At 38.3% G+C, this 24,339-nt stretch overlaps 1 protein-coding gene across 15 annotated transcripts in view; it reads left to right on the top strand.

The window, feature by feature from the left end:
- Nucleotides 1-24,339, top strand: part of ATXN2 (ataxin 2) — a 119,802-nt gene that overhangs the window by 54,536 nt on the left and 40,927 nt on the right. For 10 of the 15 annotated variants that reach the window (XR_007132159.1, XR_007132158.1, XM_047760033.1 and 7 more), the window contains exons 8-18: nucleotides 279-476; nucleotides 1,928-2,106; nucleotides 3,950-4,159; nucleotides 7,392-7,574; nucleotides 10,140-10,337; nucleotides 11,054-11,161; nucleotides 11,585-11,655; nucleotides 15,693-15,994; nucleotides 17,442-17,505; nucleotides 18,644-18,796; nucleotides 19,432-19,498. Coding sequence is in view for 13 of the 15 variants with exons in the window: in XM_047760033.1 (XP_047615989.1) it covers nucleotides 279-476; nucleotides 1,928-2,106; nucleotides 3,950-4,159; nucleotides 7,392-7,574; nucleotides 10,140-10,337; nucleotides 11,054-11,161; nucleotides 11,585-11,655; nucleotides 15,693-15,994; nucleotides 17,442-17,505; nucleotides 18,644-18,796; nucleotides 19,432-19,498 (1,733 nt within the window). In the remaining 2 variants the exon portion in view is untranslated. The remainder of the gene's footprint in view (nucleotides 1-278; nucleotides 477-1,927; nucleotides 2,107-3,949; nucleotides 4,160-7,391; nucleotides 7,575-10,139; nucleotides 10,338-11,053; nucleotides 11,162-11,584; nucleotides 11,656-15,692; nucleotides 15,995-17,441; nucleotides 17,506-18,643; nucleotides 18,797-19,431; nucleotides 19,499-24,339) is intronic. The other 5 variants (XM_047760037.1, XM_047760027.1, XM_047760034.1 and 2 more) reach the window with 4 other exon arrangements.

The following is a 24,339-nucleotide window of genomic DNA, read 5'->3' as shown; positions in this document are numbered from 1 at the left end:
TTTTGTTTTATTTTTACATTGTGAAAACTCTCAGTTGGCAAGTGTAGAGGTAATGGGGGAATAGTCGGTTTAACTGGTTTTGGAAATGTTATATTCCTCTAAGGAAAAGGTGACAGAAAAACATTCAAATTTTGATTTATAAATAAAAGACGACTTTAGCTTTCTTACAGTTTTACCACCACTTTAAACACTAAACTCTCTTAATAGTTGATTGTGATAGATATATAAACTCTGACTTAAAAACACTAATTTTAACTTTTCCTTTCCTAATGTTTCAGGGTGCCCTTAGAAAGGGATAACTCAGAAGAATTTTTAAAACGAGAAGCACGGGCAAACCAGTTAGCAGAAGAAATTGAATCAAGTGCCCAGTATAAAGCCCGGGTGGCCCTGGAAAATGATGATAGGAGTGAAGAAGAAAAGTACACTGCAGTTCAGAGAAATTCCAGTGAACGTGAGGGCCACAGCATAAACACTAGGTATTTAAAGGAAATCATGATGCAGTATTTTGGATACACAACTCAAGGTCTGTGTGAGAAGGTGTATTGTTATTATTATATTTCATCTTCCTTTGACCTAGCTTCGGTAGAGAATGCAAATGGAGTTGGTTTAAGATTCTCTTAGAGAAGAGATTATAGTAATCTTGAAAAATATTTTTTTTGAGCATCACCTCTATGAAGCTGGGTGTAGAATATACAGTAATGAGTACACCAAGGTCTGTAAGAACTTGTTAAAGGGTAATGAATAGGTGGTGGGGTGCATATAACATAATTACAGTTGAGTTTGGTTTGCTAAATTGGAGAAGTGGTCAGAGTACTAGGAACATGTGAGAAGGAAACTAGTGTAACCTTGTAGGCTTGGTGAAAGTCTTGCAGAGAAGGTGGTTTTTGTGATAGGGTAGTAGATCTGTCTGCCACTCAAAGAGACATAAAAGAGAGGAATTCCTTGTGTGGTGAAAGTCAGATGAAAGAACTTGCCCAGTAAAGGGAAAACCGATTTGTTTTCATGGAATACAGGATGTATGTTGAGGGTGCAGTCATGGTAGCTGGTGATAGGAAGTACGGCAGGGAAGCTCTTTGTGTGTCATGTTAAAGAGCACCCGGTAGGTAGAGGATGGCATGGACCAACTTTGGGACATAGAGAACTGACTGAAACATAGAAAACAGTTATTGCATTGAAATAACTCGAGTGTGAGAACTTGGTAACCAACTCAAGCAGGACTGCTAATAGGTTAGAAAAACCAGGGGTGACCTGAGGTTTATTTGATAGCCAAGCAGATTGGTGATTGTGTTGGTAATGGAGATTAAGAAAAAAAAAAAAAAATGGAGCAAGCTTGAGGAGAGATATAATGAGCCATTTGTGCAATTTCTTGCATTTGAGGGGCTCACAGATCTTTTGTGCATTTATTCGTAAACATTCTGCATACGTGGTAGAAGATACATTTTCTGTCTTCAAGGCACTCATAGCCTAGAGTCATGATTTGAATGAAAGTGTTCAGTGAGAGATGTTGAGACTGTGGGATTGACAATGTGGAGTTGGGGATTGATGTTGAAGCCATGAAAAACTGACGAACAGGAGAAGAGAGAAGAAATCAGAGAAAAAACCAAGTAGAGAAAACCAAGGAGGAAGAGTTTTAAGGAGACATTTAATGATTGAGAGAATCAGCCATAAAGAGGCCAAATAGGATAAGAATGAATACACATCTGTTAAATTTTGTCCTTAGGGAGAGAATCTGAGGGAAAGGAAAGGTGAGAGGCTGGAGCTTAGGGTAGGATGGAAGAACAGGGGTGTCTGGGGGTGAGGCAGTTTGGTGTAAGTGTTTAACTTTTTAATAACAAACATTCCCTTCTGCCTAAGTTACTTTTTAGAAATGTTTCATTGGCCTGGTACTTATTAGGATAAAATGATTTAGAGAATCTCTCATTTTCAGGGAAAATAAATATATTCCTCCTGGACAAAGAAATAGAGAAGTCATATCGTGGGGAAGTGGGCGACAGAATTCACCACGTATGGGTCAGCCTGGGTCAGGCTCCATGCCGTCAAGATCCACCTCTCACACTTCAGATTTCAACCCGAATTCTGGTTCAGACCAAAGAGTAGTTAATGGAGGCAAGTATTTTGACCAAATTTCTCCATCATATCATTGATCGAAATATACTGTTTTCTAAATATTTACATTTATATAATTGATAAGGACATGAATACATTTAATGATTTTTGTGGAGTAGTTTTCACTTAAATTATTTTAAATTTGCCATTCTGGATATAAAATTAGTAAAAAGTAATATAAGTTAATGGTGTATACAGTATTTAGTATGATGAATTATAAAGTGCTAAATTTAACCAAAACCATTCACTTGGCAAAAAAGCACTCTACATACAAAGAAATTGGAAACTTTGGGTAGGTTCTCAATTTTTAAACCACTGGATGATAAAATTATTTAGACATAGTTAACATTGAAAAATACCAGTTTGTGTAAAACACCTAGTGCTTAATATAGATTCATTTTTATGAACTGTTTGTTTATATATTTATATTTTGTTTATTTCAAGGAAGGATTTGAGGTAACTTGTAATACAGTACATGACCAAGAGTCATGTGAACGTGGTGAAGGAAAAAATGTGCTTAAAAAACAATAGAAACAACTCTTAGTGTAAGGGTGGATATTAGAGTTTAGCTTAAGTAAAAGAAAGTTGTGTCTTCAGTAGGAAGATATTTTTTCTACCTCAAAATTTAGGTTAAATTAGCTTATTGGTCATGGATCTCTCGTACAAGTCAGGGATACTGGACAGCTGTACTAAAGACTGTATGGAAATATGGTAGTTAATAATACTGATACTGTGTTATTACCAGGGAACAGTGGCTTTCAATTTTAGATATGTGAATTTGGAAAGTTAGAAAAATAGAGAACACTAAGTTTCCAATTTCATTTGTTTTCATTGAATCTTTCTCCAGAATTCCTCTCCAAATGAACACTCTTGAGTATTTTCTGTACTTTGTATTGGGGGTGAAATTTCTTTGCTCACTGAGTAAAGAGTTTTAGTTGTTTATGAACAGAATTTTCAAAGTAAAAAACCTGAAAGGGGCTAGGAAATGTATGATACTCAAGTGTGTGGAACCCTATGGAGAGGAGACCTGGACTGTTTCCTAAGATTGAGGTAAGTAATACGTCATGTTACATGTTAGCTGTACATCAACCTGTGCATATTTCTTGGTGTCAATTATTTGGTGATGACTGCTCTGTAGTTGCATTGTTTATTAAGCAGTCTCTTAAATGAATGTTTAATTGCATAAATTATTTAGAATGTCCCCCTTTTTCCCAATTTGATAGGATTAAAATAAGTGAAAAAGCAATGGATATTAACCTGTCACTCCTGTGACTCTAGAAAATAGCAGAAGTAATGTTACATTTCTCCTTAAATGGTGTTGTTTAATGAGATTTCAAACTGAGCTTTACATTCAAGTATGAAATAGAAGAAAATCACAGATAATTATAAGAAACTAGCATTTTTAATGGGATATAATAGCTGATGTTTCAAAAAGCTAAAACTAATATAGTAAATAATCCGCTTCCTGAGTTTTGTGATTTATTGTGTGAAATTATCTAGTGTATGTTGTACTCCTTTTAACAATTGATTACCGAGAAACAGTTATAGAAGCAGGATTAATAGGCATAGTCTTAACTGTCTTCTTCAATAGTATGTGTAGATCCTAATTAACCCTTTGGGAACGTGTGTTCATTTAAACAGAATTTTAAGGAGGTTAAAGTAAAATGTGAATTTATGTCAGTTAAGTTATGCTAAAACTTATCACAAATCAAATGACTGTCCTCAAAGGGTTAAAATGTACAAGAAATCATTTTTGTCATTTTACTTTTTTTTCTGTTTACTTTTTTTCCCTCATTTTTTTCTTTAGTTTTTATACTTTCCTTCATATCATTTGTTCTGTCAGGTGTTCCCTGGCCATCGCCTTGCCCATCTCCTTCCTCTCGCCCACCTTCTCGCTACCAGTCAGGTCCCAACTCTCTTCCACCTCGGGCAGCCACCCCTACACGGCCGCCCTCCAGGCCCCCCTCGCGGCCATCCAGACCCCCGTCTCACCCCTCTGCTCATGGTTCTCCAGCTCCTGTCTCTACTATGCCTAAACGCATGTCTTCAGAAGGTACAATACCACAATTTGTTCATGTTTTTGTTTGTCTTTGTTTAACTCCTATGTGAGTTTATAATTACAAAATAGTTTCCTCTTCATTATTTAATAACCTATAATTTCCGTGTTTTAACTTTAGTTTATTAAAACTATTTCTATTAACCTTTTGTTCACTAGAGAGAAATTTGATAAATGCGTGTGAAGCGATGAATTATCTTGAATTGTAAGAATGGGGGTTTAATCTCTGCCTGGTAATGATGCTACTGCTTTATAGCCCAAGGCCTTCTCCCTCCACTTTATAATGTATGTAGTGGTTAATGGTAAAACGTGAACTTTCTTCACCAGTCTTGGACTTACTGTAGAGCCTGTCATTTTATAGCTCCCTGCCGAGGTTACTTGTGATTCTGCCTGTTGGCCAGAGGCAGGAGTGGTGGTTTAAAGGTCCTTTTTGAGAGGGACATTGCATGTAGCTGCCCCTGTGTGTTTGCCCATAGATGACAATACAGAGTTTCATTTTGTGTTTGGGAGTTTAAGAAAAAAATTAGCTTTGTAATATTTTATTGTGTAATATTTATTTAATCTGCAAGAAGTCCTTGATCTAAGATAAAACTGTTAATAAAAACAATGTATGAATCTTTAAGGGTCTTTTTGCCCTTGTCAAAAAATAAAATCCTGGAGTTCCCATCGTGGTGCAGTGGAAATGAATCCGACTAGGAACCATGAGGTTGCAGGTTCAATCCCTGGCCTTGCTCAGACGGTTAAGGATCTGGCGTTGCTGTGCCTGTGGCGTAGGCCAGCAGCAATGGCTCTGATTAGACCCCCTAGCCTGGGAACCTCCATATGCCGCGGTTGCAGCCCTAAAAAAGACAAAAGACAAAATAAATAAATAAAATAAAATCCTGTAATTCTCATTCAATGTTTGATGCTAAATCCACCATTGCTATATATCAGATACATAGATGTGTTGTAGAAAGGTCACATTTTTATTTAAATGTAGTGAATAAATTAAAAACTTATTTTCTGAATGATAATGGCCTTTGATGTTATTGAGAGCATTTGATATTAAAATTTTAATCTGATTTGTTCATTAAAATTGCAGGTAATATTGCTTATGTTGAAACTGATACAGTTTTCTGGCGTAAAGTGCTTGCCTAGAGAAAACGTGTTGCCTGCTGTTTAATAAATTTTTGCCATCTAGGCAGGGAGGTCATGTGATCCTGCCTAAAGAGGCTAACCTTAAACAGCCCATTGCACTGATTTTCAAGGTTACTTCCCTACTCAAAAGTGTCCGTGATGGTGGCTTCTAAAAGAAAAGTTTAATTCTGATGAAGTATTTATTTGGTCTATTATTTGCATAAGTGATGTTCATATCATGAGAATATGTTAGATAAAAGCAAGACTCATTAGTGAGTGTGAGCTTGTTCACCACGGTTAGATAGAAGGATTCACGTCAGAGTATACCTTCTGCATATTCAGGGATGCTACATTATTCACTCTTTATTTTTAACTAATTGAATGAAAATACGTTTTCTAGTTGTGTAGTTAGGTGACACTGAAGTATTTTTAAAATGTAAACTTCAAAATAAAGCTATTAAATATAATGGTTTTCTGTATTCAATATAGAGAATTATTTTGTTTCTGCAAGTATTTTACATACTGCCAAAAAGACTGAATTTTTTAAAGTTAAATTCTAACTTTGATTTCATTGAGCTATGCCAACCATCTTTCTTGGTCTTTTTCTATAAAGGGATATAAAAATATGTATAAATATGCAAATACCCAGTTCCTAATTCAATCTTCAATATAAATTGTATCTTCAGTTTAAAATTATATAACATTAACATTCTTAAGGTATGTCCATGATTGAAGTACTACTAAGGACATAAATGAATTTGACAGTTTAAAGAGTTTGGCAGCAAGGTGCTAGTTCAGCAGCTTTGGCATTGACATTAAGAATGAACTTTGGGAGTTTCAGTTATGGCTTCAGTGTTCCCATAGGCTCTTGTATAGGTCACAGACGAGGCTTGGCTCTGGTGTTGCCGCGGCTGTGGTGTAGGTCTGCAGCTGTAGATCCAATTTGACCCCTAGCCTGGGACTCCATATGCCACGTGTGTGGCCCTAAAAAATAAAAATAAAAAAATAATGAACTTTGCACTGTCAGTGATAGTGCAAAGCCTGACAGTGTTAGCACTATCAGGCTTCTCTGGTAAGAGCCATTCTGTCCACTGTTTTCACCTGATGTTTTGTTTGAATGCACAGTAGACTTCTTTAGAAATAGAAATCGCTAATGGGGTGACAGAATTGATGTGGAATTTTGACAATTCATATAGTGCAAATTTCTTCCCCAAGTGTCAGTTATTCTAGTCTGCAAGTCCTGCCTTACTAGTAGAATTTTTAGCTCCCAGACTGTTAGTTAAGACTGTTAAGTCTGAGAAACTGCTTACAAGTGAGGACTGCTTTAAGACATGGATTATAAAATTGATCATCATGGCAGAAGATGTTAATAAATTAAGGTTTTAGAGAAATTAAAGAAGGGAATTTGCATATAATCCTTAGTAAAAAAATGTATTGAGGTTAATAGTTTTCTCTTTAAAGAGTTTTTTTTTTTTTTCTGGAGTGCCCTGGCAGCTCAGCAGGTTAAGGATCATCAACATTGTCATTGCTGTGGCTCAGGTCACTGCTGTGGTGCGGGTTCCCTGGCCCTGGAACTTCTGCATGCCACCTGCACAGCCAAAAAAAAAAAGATACTCTAAAAAATATGTTTTTCTTCTAATTTTATAAGTAATGTATTAAAGAAAATTTGAAGGAAAAAGCTAAAAGTATGTGGTAAAATAAAGATTATTACGTCATGTAGCTATAACCTTTATAAATGTTTTATTATTTTTATATGCCTATAAATTATGGACATAGAGTAAACAAATTGCTAAAATCTTTGCAGAATTATGACATCTCACTGTTTGATTTCTTACCACCAGCTGCCTCCTTCCCTTTCTTTAAAAATAAGGAAAATAAAATGTATTATTAAAATTTTATGTCATTCCACAAAATAATTCTGAGAGTATAGCCAAAAATGTAAATGGCGTTTGTTTTCTTTTTTTTTAACCAAGAAGAAATGGGGAGGAAGGGGAGAAAGGTGTGTGTGTGTGTGAGAGGGATAAAGAAAAAGAATAGGGTGTGTGTATTAAACAGAAAAGTAGTACTGGTAGACATTGTGGCATTTATGTGATGTTCACTGTTCCTTTCTTAGGGCCTCCAAGGATGTCCCCAAAGGCCCAACGACACCCTCGAAATCACAGAGTTTCTGCTGGGCGGGGTTCCATTTCCAGTGGCCTAGAATTTGTATCCCATACCTCACCAAGTGAAGCAGCTGCTCCTCCAGCAGCAAGGACTAGTCCCGCAGGGGGCACATGGTCTTCAGTGGTCAGCGGGGGTAGGTAACACTTGGCTTAAAGCATAGTATCAAAGACACTTTGTTATTATATTTGATGTAAAAGGGCTGAGCTTGAGCTCTGTTTGAGGAAGTCTAAGTGTATATATTTAAAAGAGTAACCAGGAATTTGGAAAACAATTTTTATTCTGGGTTCTACCACTTAAGTCACCATATGTTGGAGCAAATCAAGTGATCATTTTGAATTTCAGTTTTCTCAGTGAGTAAAGTAGTTTTTGCCTAGTCTACTTTAGGGTCTTGTGATGAAATTCATATGGGGTTCATAAATATGAATATATTTTATTATGGTTTTATAAAGGGCCACTCAAATGGAAGGCAAATACAGTACATAACAATTTTTGGAGGGGGTCACATTTCCTGTCTTCTTAGAAACTTTGTTCATTGATTCCACATTTATTTTGGGCTTACAGGCTTGCAATGCTATGTGTTTCTTTTTTTTTCCCCCATTCATTCATTTGATACATTTTTATTGAGGTTTGTTTTTTTTTTTTTTGGTCTTCTTAGTGCCAAACCCATGGCATATGGAAGTTCCCAGGCTAGGGTTGAATTGGAGCTGTAGCTGATGGCCTTCGCCACAGCCATAGCAACACATGATGCAAGCCGCATCTTCGACCCAACCACAGCTCATGGCAATGCCAGATCCCCAAGCCCACTGAGCAAGGCGAGGGATTGGACCCATGTACTCATGGATACTAGTCTGGTTTGTTAACCACTGAGCCACTATGGAAACTCCCTATTGACATCTTACTTTATGCTAGACACTATTCTGGGCCGAAGTGCCATGTGTTTCTTTAGCATCCATATATGGCACTAATTTCCAACTATATATCCTTTTTTTTTTTTTTTTTGTCTTTTTGCCATTTCTTGGGCCGCTCCCATGGCATATGGAGGTTCCCAGGCTCGGGGTCGAATCAGAGCTGTAGCCACCGGCCTACGCCAGAGCCACAGCAGTGCGGGATCCAAGCCGAGTCTGCAACCTACACCACAGCTCACGGCAGCACTGGATCGTTAACCCACTGAGCAAGGGCAGGGACCAAACTGGCAACCTCATGGTTCCTAGTCGGATTCATTAACCACTGCGCCACGACGGGAACTCCCTATATATCCTTTTTAAGGATTAACAAACATGAGGGCCCAAGTTTTATCTTTGACCAGCCTGAAGAATGTGCTGACAGCAGCTATAAAAATGTAAAAAGTGTATACTTTGATAGGACCTTACAATTAGGTTAAGATTGCTTTTGCTACTTAATGTTTTGTTTCTATGATAACTAGAGTTGGAGCATGCAGTGACATAATCTATCTTAATCAGTGCATGGAACTTTTAAAAGAAAAATTTTTAAACTGAAAGAAAAATATACCCAACTCCATTAAATGTCTTTAGTTGATATACATTTCTCACTTTCATGTAAGTGTAATTTTATGGTAAATTCCTTTGAACTTTCTATTTTTCTAATTTGGTCTTCAGTTACAAGGAAATTATTCAGTTGACAAAAAATAGTTTCTAAAATCTTAATTTCTTCTGTGTATCAGTAATTATTTGACAGTATTCAGATGATATGGAAATGAATTTTGAAAGTAACAACATGATTGTAGAAGTGAAAGAGTAGGGAGTTCCCTTGTGGTGTAGCAGGTTATGGATCCAGTGTTGTCACTGCAGCGGCTCGGGTCATTGCTGTGGTACAGGTTTGATCTCTGCCCAGGGAGCTTCCATATGCTGTGGGCCACCCCACCACCACCACCATAAAAAAAGAAAGAGGTGAAAGAGTAAAATCATAGTTGTTAATAGATACACCCAGCAGTATTACAGGTTTGCTCTTTATACTAATCAGAAAAGTGACAGTTGTTGAATAATAGTTTCCTTCCATGACCCTTGTTACTTAGGGTAAAGAATCACTAAAGTGAAGCAAATTGAACTATTTCCTCTAAATCTTTGAATCTGAATAGGTTTATATAAAATATGAAACCTATTAGATACTTATTTTGAAGTTATGTGGAATATGAACTCTTCCTTGGATTATCTTCCCCTTTGCCCTAATTTGAGTTCCCAGTTTCCTTAGTTACTGAAGAGTGGATTTTGCTGTGGTAAATAAACTGCTAAAATGTGTTTATTATTTGAAGGAGAAACAAATAAGCCTACGTCTTAGGGATTCTCTTCCCCTCCTCCACACATGTATTTTAAAGAAACAGTCTCACCTTCTAGTAGAGAATGTTGTTATCTTTATCCTAAGAAGTAGCACTTGTCCTTCCTTAGAAATCCAGTTTTTAACTTCATTTAAAACACTGCCTTTTAGAATTCATATATTTAGTTAGGAGGGAAAATGACTGTCGTACATGGTTATTAGTAATTGTTTTCATTCTTCAGATATTTATACTCTGTCGTCACCATTATTCCTGAGACTTTGGAAAAGAAAACAGGTGATGAGATGAGTAATTGGGAGGTCAGATAGAACTATGTTACCTAGATCTTTCAGATCTTTCAGAAAAACCTTTTTGATGAAGTGACATTTTAGCTGAGGATATAATGGGTAACTTTTCTCTTTCTTGTAGTTCCAAGATTATCCCCTAAAACTCACAGACCCAGGTCTCCCAGACAGAATAGTATTGGAAATACTCCTAGTGGGCCAGTTCTTGCTTCTCCCCAAGCTGGTGTTATTCCAACTGATGCTGTCCCTATGCCTTTACCAGCTGCATCTCCTACGCCTGCCAGTCCTGCATCCAACAGAGCTGTTACCCCATCTATTGAGGGTATGTAAGAAAGGGCTTCTAGATCCATGATGTCATTGGTGAAATTGAATTTTAGACATTTAACATTGTGTGAAAAATGGTTATGTTGTTTTATCCATAGGTAAGTATTTGATGGCATATTAAAAATTTTATGTAAATAAAGTTAGTTGTTTAAGTAATACTGCTAATTTCAGGAGTTCTCATCATGGCTCAGCAGTAATGAACACAACTGGTATCCATGAGGACACAAGTTCGATCTCTGGCCTTTCTCAGTGGGTTAAGGATCTGGTGTTGCTGTGGCTGTGGCGTTGGCTGCCAGCTGCAGCTCCAAGTCAACCCCTGGCCTGGGAACTTCCCATATGTAGCAAGTGTAGCCTGAAAAGAACAATAAAAATAAAGCCTGCTAATTTCATATATGTTATTCTGAAAGTTTAAGAGAGTTTACATTCCTGGGTAGTAAATAACAATATAAGTAAAATTTATTAGTGGAATTTCCTGGTGGCCTAGCACTTAAGGATTCGGTGATGTGGCTCAGGTTTCTTCCCTGGCCCAGGAACTTCCATATACCATAGGAGCAGCAAAAAAAAAGAAAAAATGTATTTCATACGTCTGCGAAGTAGGAAAGTCTCTAAGTAGAAATATTCTTTTCCAAAAACACAGGATCAAATGGTTGAGTATTTCCCAATTTTACTTCTATAGCTTCTATTAACCTTTTTATATAAAATACTGTTTTCTAGCTAAAGATTCCAGGCTTCAAGATCAGAGGCAGAACTCTCCTGCAGGAAATAAAGAAAATATGAAGTCCAATGAGACATCACCTAGCTTCCCAAAAGCTGAAAGTAAAGGTTAGAGCTTTAAAAAGTCTTTAGGTATATCTGTAGAAATAGGAAGGAATATGTCTAATCTGATGCCCAGTACATATTACTTTTTTGGTCAACACTTTAATTTCTTAGTGTTGTGATATTTAAGTGCATAATTTGACAAATGTCAAAATCTATAATATATTGAAAGTTTTGTTATTTTGGATAGAGGTTATTTTTCATTTCCACCATCCCATCCTAAAAAAAATCTTAAAGATTAGAAATAAATCTAGGAGTTGTCCTGTAGTACAGTGAATTGAGGATCCAGTGCTGTCACTGCAGCAGCTTGGGTTGCTACTGTGGCACCAGTTTGATCCCTGGCCTGGGAACTTCCACATGCTATGAGCACAGCCAAAAAAATTAAAAATAGAAAAAGAAATCTAGATCTAATACTTCATATTTTTACAGGTATATCACCAGTTGTTTCTGAACATAGAAAACAGATTGATGATTTAAAGAAATTTAAGAATGATTTTAGGGTAAGTATTGTATTGACTAATGAATTAGAATTTTTAAAACAATTTTTTAAATATTACTAAGAATTTTTATATCATCCATTTACAAAAATGTATTTTATATGTATACCCAGAAACATCAAACCATATGTGTAGAAAGCTAAATATTCTTAAGTTGTCTGTGTGTATGCTTTAGGTAGGGTAACTGAAATCATGAGATTTAATAACAATATAGCTATTAAATGAAAGAGAATGTAATTTTCATATTGGAAGTCATCATAAGTTATTACTTCATGTTCATTTGATTACTTTATTCAAATATGATAGAGCAAAGGCAAAAGGCAGCCTTTTCCTAGCCTGTGTTCTAGCTTCCTAAAAATTAAGTTTTTGCTTGATAGCTTCATTTTTGACTTATTGGCAGTATTCAAAATATTAAATATTGTTTCATACTTTAGCACATTTATCTGGTCATCTTTAATGCTATTAGCAGTTGTGAATTTAAATTTTTTTAAGCTATAATTAATGCATGGACATGATAAAAAGAATAATAACTGAATGCTCAGATGGTTGCTACTCAGCTTACTTAATATGTCAAGCACTCTGCTATAGTTAAAGTCCTCCTGGGTACTTGCCCACCTCAGCTACATCCTCCTGTAGGAGTGAAGGATTTCTTTCCTTGTAATTCTTTACACTGCATATAAGTAGTAGATTCCCTAAGCAACAGATGATCTTATTTTGCATCATCTTCAACTTAATATAAATATGTTATAGGTGTTCATGCCCATTTGCTTTTATTTCCTCAACATTATTTTTTACACCCAGTCCTTCATGCCCTTAGAGTAATACACTTGCATGAATTTATTACATTATGAAGGAAAAAAATTATTTTTACTTTGAAGCATATGAGATAGAATGTTTTTGTAACAGTTTTATTGAGGTATAATTTACATATGGTTTAGTCATTTAAAGTATAGTTTAGTGGTTTTTTGTATATTCATAGAGTTGTATAAGCACCACATAAGCCCTTAGCAGTCACTTCTCATTTGCTTTCTTTTTTTCTTTTTTCTTTTCTTTTTTTTTTTTTTTTTGTCTTTTCTGTCTTTAGGGCCAAACCCACGGCAGTATGGAGGTGCCCAAGCTAGGGGTCTAATCGGAGCCACCGGCCTAAACCACAGCCACAGCAACACCAGGTCTGAGCCGCGTCTGCGACCTACACCACAGCTCAGGGCAACGCCAGATCCTTACCACTGAGCGAGGCTAGGGATCGAACTCTCAACCTCATGGTTCCTAGTCAGACAGAACTCCTCATTTGTTTTCAAATACTTCTCCCCACCCCTACCTCCACCCTAAGCCACCACTAATCTACTTTTTGTCTTCATGGATTTGGCTGTTCTGGACTTTTCATATGGAAGGAACCATACAATATGTGGCCTTTTGTGGGTGGCTTTTTTTCTACTTACTGTTACGTTTTCAGGGTTCATCCATGTTGTTGTGTGTGTCAGTATTTCTTTGCTTTTTATGTGAACTCCATTGTATAGATAGACCACATTTTATATATCCATTCATAATCAGTTGATGCCTTCTCCTCCCCCCTTACCCCTCTGGTAACCATAAGTTTGTTTTCTTTGGGGGAGGTGCTGCACCTGTGGCGTATAGAAGTTCCCAGGTAGGGGTCCAGTCGCAGCTGCAGCTGTCAGCCTATACCATAGCCACAGCAACACAGCATCCGAGCCACGTCTTTGAGCTACACCACAGCTCACAGCATCTGGTTCCTTAACCCACTGAATGAGGCCTGGAATTGAACCTGCATCCTCATGGGTACTAGTTGCATTGTTTCCGCTGAGCCACAACAGGAACTCCCAAGTTTGTTTTCTATGTCTGTTAGTCTATTTCTGTTTTGTAAATGAGTTCATTTGTATCAATTTTTTTAGATTCTACATGTAAGTGATATCATGTGATATTTAGCTCTTTCTTCATATAATAATCTCTAGGTCCATCCATATTGCTGCAAACGACATTCTTTTATACTTTTTTATGGCGGAGTAATAATACCGCTGTATATGTGTAACACATCTTCCTTATCTGTTCATCTGTCAGTGGACATTTAGGTTGCTTCCCTGTCTTGGCTATTGTAAATAATCCTGCTGTGAACATTGGGGTGCATGTATATTTTATAATTAGAGTTTTTTCTAATTATCTTTTGTGGATATATGCCCAGGAGTAGGATTGCTGGATACACGGTAAATCTGTTTTTAGTTTTTTAAGGAACCTTCATACTGTTTTCCACATAGGCTGCACCAGTTTATATTCTGAGAAGTTTTTTTTTTGTTGGTGGTAGTGGTTTTCATTAGTTTTTTTTTAATGTAGTGTTAGCTGGGGTTTCAAATTCAGTCTTTTGCATATGGGTAACATTTGCCACAGCGCCGTCTTTTGAAAAGACATTGAATTATCTTTGTACCTTTGTTGAAAATCATTTGGCCAAGTGGGAGAGCTTATTACTAGACTCGGTTCTTGTCCATAGATCTCTATATATCTATCCTTTATGGCAGTACCACACTGTTTGAATTAGTGTATTTTTTTAAAAGCTTATAACTTCTTCATTTAAAAGAAAACATTTTGGCTCTCATATTATCTGTTCACAACTTTCTGTAAACCTTCTTTAATACTTGACTCTTAAATTCCAGGTAGTTTCAGCATTATATCGCTCTCTCTTTGGGACTTCTACTCAATATTTTGGGGGAACCTGAAAATGCAAATGTATTATTAAATTTCTTATGAACAGCTTAATCATCTGTAAGTGAAATAATAGAAAGCCACGAAATGATTGGATTTGATTTGATTGTCCTTTTTTTTGGCTTTTTAGGGCCACACCCTCAGCATATGGAAGTTCCCAGGCTAGGGCTTGAATCAGAGCTACAGCTGCTAGCCAGCACCACAACCATAGCAACTCGAGATCTGAGCTGTGTCTGTGACCTATAACACAGTTCATGACAGTACCAGATCCTCAACCCACTGAGGGAGGCCATGGGTAGAACCCGCATCCTTGTGGGTACTAGTCAGATTGTTTCCACTGCAGCACAGTGGGAATTCCTGTCTTTATTATTTTTGTTTTTTTCGGGCTGCACCTGCAGCATATGGAGGTTCCCAGGCTAGGGGTCAAATCAGAGCTATAGCTGCCAGCTTACTCCAGAGCCACAGCAACGCCAGATCTGAGCCATGTCTGCCACTTAAACCACAGCTCACAGCAACAGTGGATCCTTAACCTACTGAGCAATGCCAGGGATCAAACCCACGTCCTCATGGATACTCGTCAGGTTCGTTTCCACTCCGCCACAACAGGAACTCCTACTTTGGTTCTTTAAACATGCAATCTCTGGTGTTCCAGCTGTGGTAAAATGGGTTAATGATCTGGCTTGTCTCTGAGAAGGCATTGGTTTGATCCCTGGCCCCGGCACAGTGGGTTAAGAATCCAGAATCCTGCAGCTGTGGTGTAGTTCACAGCTCTGGCTTGGATTCGATCCTTGGCCCTGGAACTTCCATATGCTGCATGGACAGCCAAGAAAGAATAAAACAACAAAAAACATGCTGTTTCTTTTGCTTGCACTAGTATTCCTGTTTTGGAACTCCACACCTGCCTTCCTCCCTCAACATCTTTCACACTTTAAACTATATGACACTTCCAAAGAAAAGCCTTCTCTTTCCATAAATTGCTTTTTCCTAAGGGATCTTTTAGCACTACCCCAGTTGTTGTTTGTCTATTCTCATCCAGATGGTAAACTTTGGGAGGATAGGAACTATTTCGCATTTCTATGTCCTACATACAGAATTTCTGACACATGGTATGCACTCCGTAATTTTTTTTTTTAGGCTAGGACATTTGCGTGCTTACATGACTAGTTATAGACATACTGTTATTGTTGCCTTATAATGAAAACATTATTCATAAAGTATGAAAAAAGCTTTTAGTATACTCAGGCCTACAAATACTAGTTTTGCTCATGGAACAAATTGATTACTAGACTAATTTAAAATATTTAAGTGTAATTATTTCCTTTATTTAGTTACAGCCAAGTTCTGCTTCTGAATCTGTGGATCAACTGCTAAACAAAAGTAGAGAGGGAGAAAAATCAAGAGATGTGATCAAAGACAAAATTGAACCAAATGCTAAGGATTCTTTCATTGAAAATAGCAGCAACTGCACCAGTGGCAGCAGCAAGCCGAGCAGCCCCAGCATTTCCCCTTCAATCCTCAGTAACACGGAGCACAAGAGAGGACCTGAGGTCACATCTCAAGGGGTTCAAACTTCCAGTCCAGGGTGTAAACAAGAGAAAGATGATAAAGAGGAGAAGAAAGATGCAGCTGAGTGAGTAAACCTGGAATTTAGCACATCCTTCATTATTTTTTCGTAGGGTGTCCAGAGCCTTCCAACTCTAGAATTTGTCTAGACTTTTAGACTGCTTTATAAGTAGCCCTCAATTTATAACTAACTGGCAATGAGATCTTAAGTAAATTAGGTCATTGCACCCTATACTCTTCTTCTGTCCACTGCTTTTGCACTCCATGGCACAAAAAATCCTATGCATACATCAAGAATGGCTTTTTTGGTAAATATACAAATAATTGAAAAATTACTGGTTTTTGGAAAGCTTCCACTGTGGTACAGGTTCTGTCCTGGCCCAGAAACTTCTGCATGCCATGGGTGCAGCAAAAAAAAAATTACTGGTTTTTGGGACCAATATCCCTTAGATGCTGGTCAGTACCCACCTTTTGGCTGTGCTGCTAGGACTAAGAACTGTCGCTAGAAGTACCTAGTGCCCCTACTTGGAATTTATTGTATTTTCCACCAGAAACAATGTTCTAGGAGTTCGCATTGTGGCTCAGCAGTTAATGAACCCTACTAGTAACCATGAGGCCTTGGGTTCAGTCCCTGGCCTTGCTCAGTGTGTTAAGGATCCAGCGTTGCCACAAGCTGTGGTGTAGGTCGAAGACGTGGCTCGGATCCCAAGTTGCTGTGGCTGTGGTAAAGGCTGGTGGCTATAGTGCTGATTCGACCCTTAGCCTGGGAACTTCCATATGCTGCCAGTGTGGCCCTAAAAAGAAAAACAGACAAACAAACGGTGTTTTAGTTAATGGTTGGATTTGTTAAGACAGAATTCATTCTGACACCGGAACCTAACCCAACATTGTAAATCAACTAAACTTCATTTGAAAGAAAAAGAAAAAAAGATGGAATTAATTCTGTACATCCAATATATTGTCAGTTAAATGGGCTTTTGTGAGCTAGTGTTAGAACCTAATTACGCACAATCAATTTATTTGTTCTGGCTCCATACAACCCAGTTATAGCTGAACTTTTGGAATGCACCTTGTTGATAAGTAGGGAGAATTTTTTCTTGACTTGAGGCAAAAATTTTTATTGAATTCATGATTTTTCCCAAGATATTTCATGTAGGAAACACTTTGTCAAATAAAAGAAGTATTGCATGTTTTATAATTGGTATATTAAGGATTGCTTTTAAGGATATTTTGTAAGGGACTACTGTCTTTTCTGTTTTAAGTTCTTGTTGATTGCCTTTGAGATAAGTTTTGCATATTACACTTTATAAAAATTTTGTTCTTTTTTTGGCTAGTTATCAAAGAGTGAGAAGTACGTGTATGTGTATGTGTTTCATGAAGGAAACTAATGATCTTCTAGTGAGAATTGCTTAGATGTTTAGCAGTTAAGAAAAAAAACTCTCAGGTATAAAAGACTAGAGAAGCATAAATTCCTTGCAGATTTCACTGGCCTTTATTTTTTTCTTCTGGTATAGGCAAGTGAGGAAATCAACGTTGAATCCCAATGCGAAGGAGTTCAACCCTCGTTCCTTTTCTCAGGTAAGTTTCTCTCTCTCTTTGAAGTAATCTAGTTTTTTAAAAAATTATTATTACTCCTTTTCCCACACCTGCCATCTAAATTCAGTTATAGTATGCTAAAACAACTACTAGTTTCTTATGTAGCAATTAATGAATATTTTTGAGCCATAGAAAAAAATTCCTAGTTTTGTCATCAATTAGATATGATCTAGGGCAAATCTTTGAATCCTTTCTGATTCAAAATTTGAAGATGATTGGCTTACTAGGCTCTCAGGTTCATAGATAATACTGTTATTATTCTCCTGACTTTGTAAGAAGGTAAGGTTTATTTTTTTTTTATTTTTAATTTTTTAAAATACTTTCTCCAGGAGTTCCCGTTGTGGCTCAGTGGTTAACGAATCCGACTAGGAACCTTGAGGTTGCAGGTTCAGTCCTTGGCCCTGCTCAGTGGGTTAAGGATCCGGCATTGCCGTGAGCGGAGGTGTAATTCTCGGACAAGGTTCAGGTCCTGTGTTGCTGTGGCTCTGGTGTAGGCTGGCAGCTACAGCTCCAATTCGACCCCTAGCCTGGGACCCTCCATATGCCGCGGGAATGGCCCAAAAAATGGCAAAAAGACGGGGAAAAAGAAATAAATAAAACTTTCTCCAGCTGCTTAAAAATCACCTCTGCTGTTTTTAATAGTATTGTTGATTAAAGTTAACATTAACTTGCTACGAGCATATTTTTTTCTTTAACTTGAAACACATGGAAGTTTGTATTCTATTAGGTATTTTCATTAAGAGGGCCTAATTAAAAGTGAGTAAAACTAAGAAAGATGGGGGGAGTTCCCATCATGGCTCAATGGTAACAAACCTGACTAGTATCCATGAGGACCCAGGTTCAATTTCTGGCCTCTCTCATTGGGTTAAGGATCCGGCATTGCTATGAGCTGTGGTGTAGGTAGCAGACACGGCTCGGATCCCACCTTGCTATAACTGTGGCATAGGCCAGCAGGTGCAGCTCCAGTACTCTAGCCTGGGAACTTCCAAATGCCATGGATGTGGCCCTAAAAAGACAAAATAAAATAAATATTAAACTGAAAAAAGATAGGGGTAATTAGTCTTCAGATTGCAATAATAGTTAGCTTTTCATTTAAGATAGTTGCTTTTTGTTTTTGTAGCCAAAGCCTTCTACCACCCCAACCTCACCTCGTCCTCAAGCACAACCTAGCCCATCTATGGTGGGTCATCAGCAGCCAACTCCAGTTTATACTCAACCAGTTTGTTTTGCACCAAATATGATGTATCCAGTCCCAGTGAGCCCAGGTGTGCAAGTAAGTCATAGAATTTGTTGTTCATTTACCCTCTCTAAGCTATTTGTATGTAACACCAAGTATTCCGAAGGTGTGCAGTGACTTGAGGTAGTGATGGTACAACAGAGGTATTTAAAAAGTGAAGGCTTGGAGTTCCCATTGTGGCTCAGTGGGTTACAAACCTGATATTGTCTCTGTGAGGATTTGGGTTCTACCCCTAGCTTCACACAGTGGGCCAAGGATCCAGCCACAAGCTATGTCGTAGATCCCAGATGCAGCTTGGATCTTGTGCTGCCATGGCTGTGGGCATCACCTCAGCTACAGCTCTGATTCAACCCTTAGTCTGGGAACTTCCATATACCGCAGGTACAGCCGTTTAAAAAAAAAAAAAAAAAAAAGGCTTGCAGTGTGGTGTATTGTTAATATAAGGACCTAATCTGAGAATATTTTCTGGTAAAAAAGATGGTTTACATTTTTTGTAGTTTGGGCTTTTCTTTTTAACTGTGGGTGTGATTTCATTTTTTAATGACTCATAGAGAATCAGGACATCTCAGAGCTGGCTCTCAAGCAATGTGCGACTAAGAGAGAGTGGTAAGATAAATTCTTAATATCTTGAGAGCCTAATCGTCATTTTTTTTTTTTTTAATTCCCTCAAGCCTTTATATCCTATACCTATGACGCCCATGCCAGTGAATCAAGCCAAGACATATAGAGCAGGTAAAGGTGAGAATAATCCTGCCTGTGTATGCTTATAATCTGCATGCTGCATGCATTAAATAACTCAGTTTATAATGAATAAATATTTGTGGTGCAGTTTGACTTTAATGAAGCCATTCATTGACTTTTGATGCCTAGAATATTACATCAGATACTTAGATGTGTTTTTTTATGAGCAAAAACAGGGAAGGAGAAATACTTATGAATTGGGAATATTAGGTATCCTCTTCACAAAGAATAATTTCTTTTTGATGTCTTCAGTGTTAAATTTGAAAAGAGGGTTTGCTAAATTGATTTACTCATTACTGATATTTTATATGACATACAGTTTTTCCCCAAATTTAAAATTTCTTTTTGAGTAAACAGCAGCTCACTTCAGAAAACATCAAAATGCTGTTTAGAGGGATGTTTCCTCATCTTTAAAGTGAGAGCGTTGTATAATCTAGTGTTCTTTATTTGTGTACAAGAGCCTTCATAGGAAAAAACATATATTTATTTTGAGGAAATCTTTTTTTTTTTTTGGTCTTTTTTAGGACTGCACCCACAGCATATGGAGGTTCCCAGGCTAGGGGTAGAGTCGGAGATGTAGCCACCAGCCTACACCATAGCCACAGCAACGAGGGATCTGAGTTTGTCTGCAACCTATGCTACAGCTCATGGCAACACTGGATCCTTAACCCACTGAGTGAGGCCAGGGATCAAACTTGCATCTTCATGGATACTAGTCTGATTCGTTACCACTGAGCCATGATGGGAACTCCTTAAGAGGAAATCTTTTAATGTTGAGTAATGCTAAAGTATTACCCTTTTTGCCATTTAAGTAATTGAGAGCAATTATTTGCTGTCGTTTTATTGAGAGTAGAGTGTAGGGTGGCTTATATAATAAGGTTATTTCTCATGCCCAATAATTGTCTTCCTGACACAAAAATTTCACCTTTTTATTTCCATTGTAGTTTATTATAGGATACTGAATATAGTTTCCTGTGCTATACAGTGGGATTTTGTTGTTTATATGTTTCATATATCCTAGTTTGTGACTTCTAATCCCAAACTCCTAGTTATCTCTCCCGCATCCCCTTAACTTTTGGTAACCATAAATTTATTTTCTATGTCTGTGAGTCTGTTTGTTTGAAAATAAGTTCATTTGTGTCATTTCTTAGACACTTCATATAAATGATGTCATATGTTTGTCTTTCTCTGACATCACTGTTAGTATGATAATATTTAGTTCCAGCCATGTTGCTATAAATGGCATTCTTTTTTAGGGCTGAGTAGTATTCGTGTGTGTGTGTGTGTACGTGTGTACCTGTACACACCTATGTACACACACCGTATCTTTACCCATTCATCCGTCAGTGGATAGTTAAGTTGTTTCCATGTCTTGGCTATCATAAATAATGCTTCTGGAGTTCCCGTCGTGGCGCAGTGGTTAACGAATCCGACTAGGAACCATGAGGTTGCGGGTTCGATCCCTGCCCTTGCTCAGTGGGTTAATGATCCGGTGTTGCCGTGAGCTGTGGTGTAGGTTGCAGACTCGGCTCTGATCCCACGTTGCTGTGGCTGTGGTGTAGGCCAGTGGCTACGGCTCTGATTCAACCCCTGGCCTGGGAACCTCCATATGCCGTGGGAGCTGCCCAAGAAATAGCAAAAAGACCAAAAATAATAATAATAATAATGCTTCTGTGAACATTGGAATGCATGTATCTTTTTGAATTAGAGTTTTCGCCATATAAATGGCCTAGAAGTAGGATTTGCCAGATCATGTGGTAACTCTAAAAAAATTTCAATTCTTAAATTAATAAGCTTTCCTCAGTGTTTGAAGTAATTGTTATTTTGTGGATGTTAATAATGAAAACTTAAAAAAAAAAGTTGTATGAGGAGTTTACTCTGTGGCACAGTGGTTTAATGATACACCTTGGCTTTGGAGGCACTAGCTTGATCCCCAGTCTGGCACAGTGGGTTAAAGATCTGGTGTTGCTGTAGCTGTGGCATAGGTTACAGCTCTTGCTTGGATTTGATCCCTGCCCAGGAACTTCCATGTGCTGCAGGTACAGTGAAAAAAGAAAAAAAAAGAAAAAAACAGAACTTTTTTTTTTGTTTTTTTATAAGGACCGCACCCACAGCATATGGAAGTTCCCAGGCTAGGGGTCAAATCAGAGCTGTAGCTGCTGGCCTACACCACAGCTCATGGCAATGCCGGATCCTTAACCCACTGAGTGAGGCCAGGAATCGAACCTGCCACCTCATGGATACTAGTCAGATTCGTTTCCACTGAGCCACAAGGGGAACTCCAAAACCTGTATGGTATTCTTTATCTTTGCCTTATAACACTAAATGAAAGAACTCTAAATCATTTAAAGTTATCTAGTTACAAGGTTAATTTTTTTCTAAGGAAGTGCCATTTCATTTCTACATACTTAATGAGTATCTTTTTTTTTTGTCTTTTGTCTTTTTTGTTGTTGTTGTTGTTGTTGCTATTTCTTGGGCCGCTCCCGCGGCATATGGAGGTTCCCAGGCCAGGGGTTGAATCGGAGCTGTAGCCACCGGCCTACGCCAGAGCCACAGCAACACAGGATCCGAGCCGCGTCTGCAACCTACACCACAGCTCACGGCAACGTCGGATCGTTAACCCACTGAGCAAGGGCAGGGACCGAACCCGCAACCTCATGGTTCCTAGTCGGATTCGTTAACCACTGCGCCACGATGGGAACTCCTGTCTCTATTTCTTAAGATGTCATTGATTGCATTCAGGTTTAACTTTTTTTGTGAGAAGAGATAGGAATACTTTGTAGATATTTGTGAGTGCTCTATATTGGATCATTCAAGAGGTGTATAGAAGTTCCTCCTGTGGTATGTGGGTTAAGAATCCCAGTGCAGAGGCTTGGGTCTCTGTAGAGGCACAGGTTCAATCCCTAGCCCGACACAGTGGGTTAAAGGACCCAGCATTGCTCCAGGTGTAGGTCAAGTTCAGTTCCTGGCCCAGGAACTTCCATATGCAGAGGTGTGGCCATAAAAAGGGGAAAGGGCCAAAATTAAAATTTAAGAAAGGTGTGCAATATCTGATCCTACTGTAAGTTATGGTAAGATTCATTAAGGGCTCAGATAGTGATAGCCTGATCCTCCCCCTCTCTAGTTGTAGTTTTATGTTCCTCTTTCATCTGATTCATTGATGATTGATACTTAACATCGTCTTTTCATTAGGGCAGTGGTTCTCAAATTTTAGTGTATATATATATATATATATATATATTTTTTTTTTTTTTTGTCTTTTGTCTTTTTTTTGTTGTTGTTGTTGTTGTTGTTGCTATTTCTTGGGCCGCTTCCGTGGCATATGGAGGTTCCCAGGCCAGGGGTTGAATAGGAACTGTAGCCACCGGCCTACGCCAGAGCCACAGCAACGCGGGATCCGAGCCGCGTCTGCAACCTACACCACAGCTCACGGCAAGGCCGGATCGTCAACCCACTGAGCAAGGGCAGGGACTGAACCCGCAACCTCATGGTTCCTAGTCGGATTCGTTGACCACTGCGCCACGACGGGAACTCCAAATTTTAGTGTATATTAATTTCACTTGGAAAGTTTGTTAAAAATACAGATTGCTTGGCCCCATCCTCAGAGTTTCCAATTTAGTGGGTTTGTGGCATAGCCTGAGAATTTACTTTTCTAGTGCAATTTATAAAAACCCAATTCCCTAGTAATGCTGCTGGTAGAAGACTATAGTTTGAAAATCACTGTAGTTAGGAGTTTGAAAGAGTGATTTCTGAATTTCTAGCATTTCTTCTCCATTTATAAGTTAGAATCATTCTGTAAAGGGCTATTTTTTTCTTTTTCTTTTCTTTTTTTTTTTTTGTCTTTTTGCTGTTTCTTGGGCCGCTCCTGCAGCATATGGAGGTTCCCAGGCCAAAATCGGAGGGGTCAAATCGGAGCCTCCAGCCTATGCCAGAGCCACAGCAACGCGGGATCCGAGCCGCATCTGCAACCTACACCACAGCTCACGGCAACGCCGGATCGTCAACCCACTGAGCAAGGGCAGGGACCGAACCCGCAACCTCATGGTTCCTAGTCGGCTTCGTGAACCACTGCGCCACGACGGGAACTCCAGGGCTATTTTTTTCAACAAGGGCAGTTTGGGTGTCCTGAAATAGTTTATACAGGAGAGTGATGAACACATGGGTTTTCATGTAGTTTTATATTGATTGTGTTTCAGTCAATTATTACTTTTCCTGCTCCCGTTGTTCCAACTTTGATCAATGGTAGTCCCTTCAAGATGGGTTCTTTGTCCTTTTGATACTACTTATTTATAGACCTGGATCAGTTGTCCTCCAAGCAATCCTGATTCTTTTTGCTGAGAAATAGTATTTAGAAACCAGGAGTTCCCATTGGGAGTTCCCAGCTAGTATCCATGAGCTCCAATTTGACCCTTAGTCTGGGAACTTCTGTATGCCATAGGTATGGCCATAAAAGAAAAAGAAAAGAAAAGAAAAAAAGAATCCACTTTCTGGTCATTGGATATCTCATATGCTCATTGCTATTGACTTATTATCTGTCTTTTAACAAATTGCCACAAATCTTAGCTGCCTAAAACAACAAACATTTTATTTCACATAGTTTCCAAGGGTCAAAAATCCAGGAGCAGCTTTGCTTGAGTGGTTCTGCCTTAGAGTCTCTTAAGAAGTTGCAGACTGGAGCTCCCGTCGTGGCGCGGTGGTTAACGAATCCGACTAGGAACCATGAGGTTGCGGGTTCGGTCCCTGCCCTTGCTAAGTGGGTTAACGATCCGACGTTGCCGTGAGCTGTGGTGTAGGTTGCAGAAGCGGCTCGGATCCCACATTGCTGTGGCTCTGGCGTA

Source organism: Phacochoerus africanus, chromosome 15 (assembly GCF_016906955.1).
Source record: "Phacochoerus africanus isolate WHEZ1 chromosome 15, ROS_Pafr_v1, whole genome shotgun sequence".
Taxonomy (NCBI): Eukaryota; Metazoa; Chordata; class Mammalia; order Artiodactyla; family Suidae; genus Phacochoerus; species Phacochoerus africanus.
Note: the sequence above shows the minus strand (reverse complement) of the source record. Positions and strands in the feature narration are given on the sequence as shown.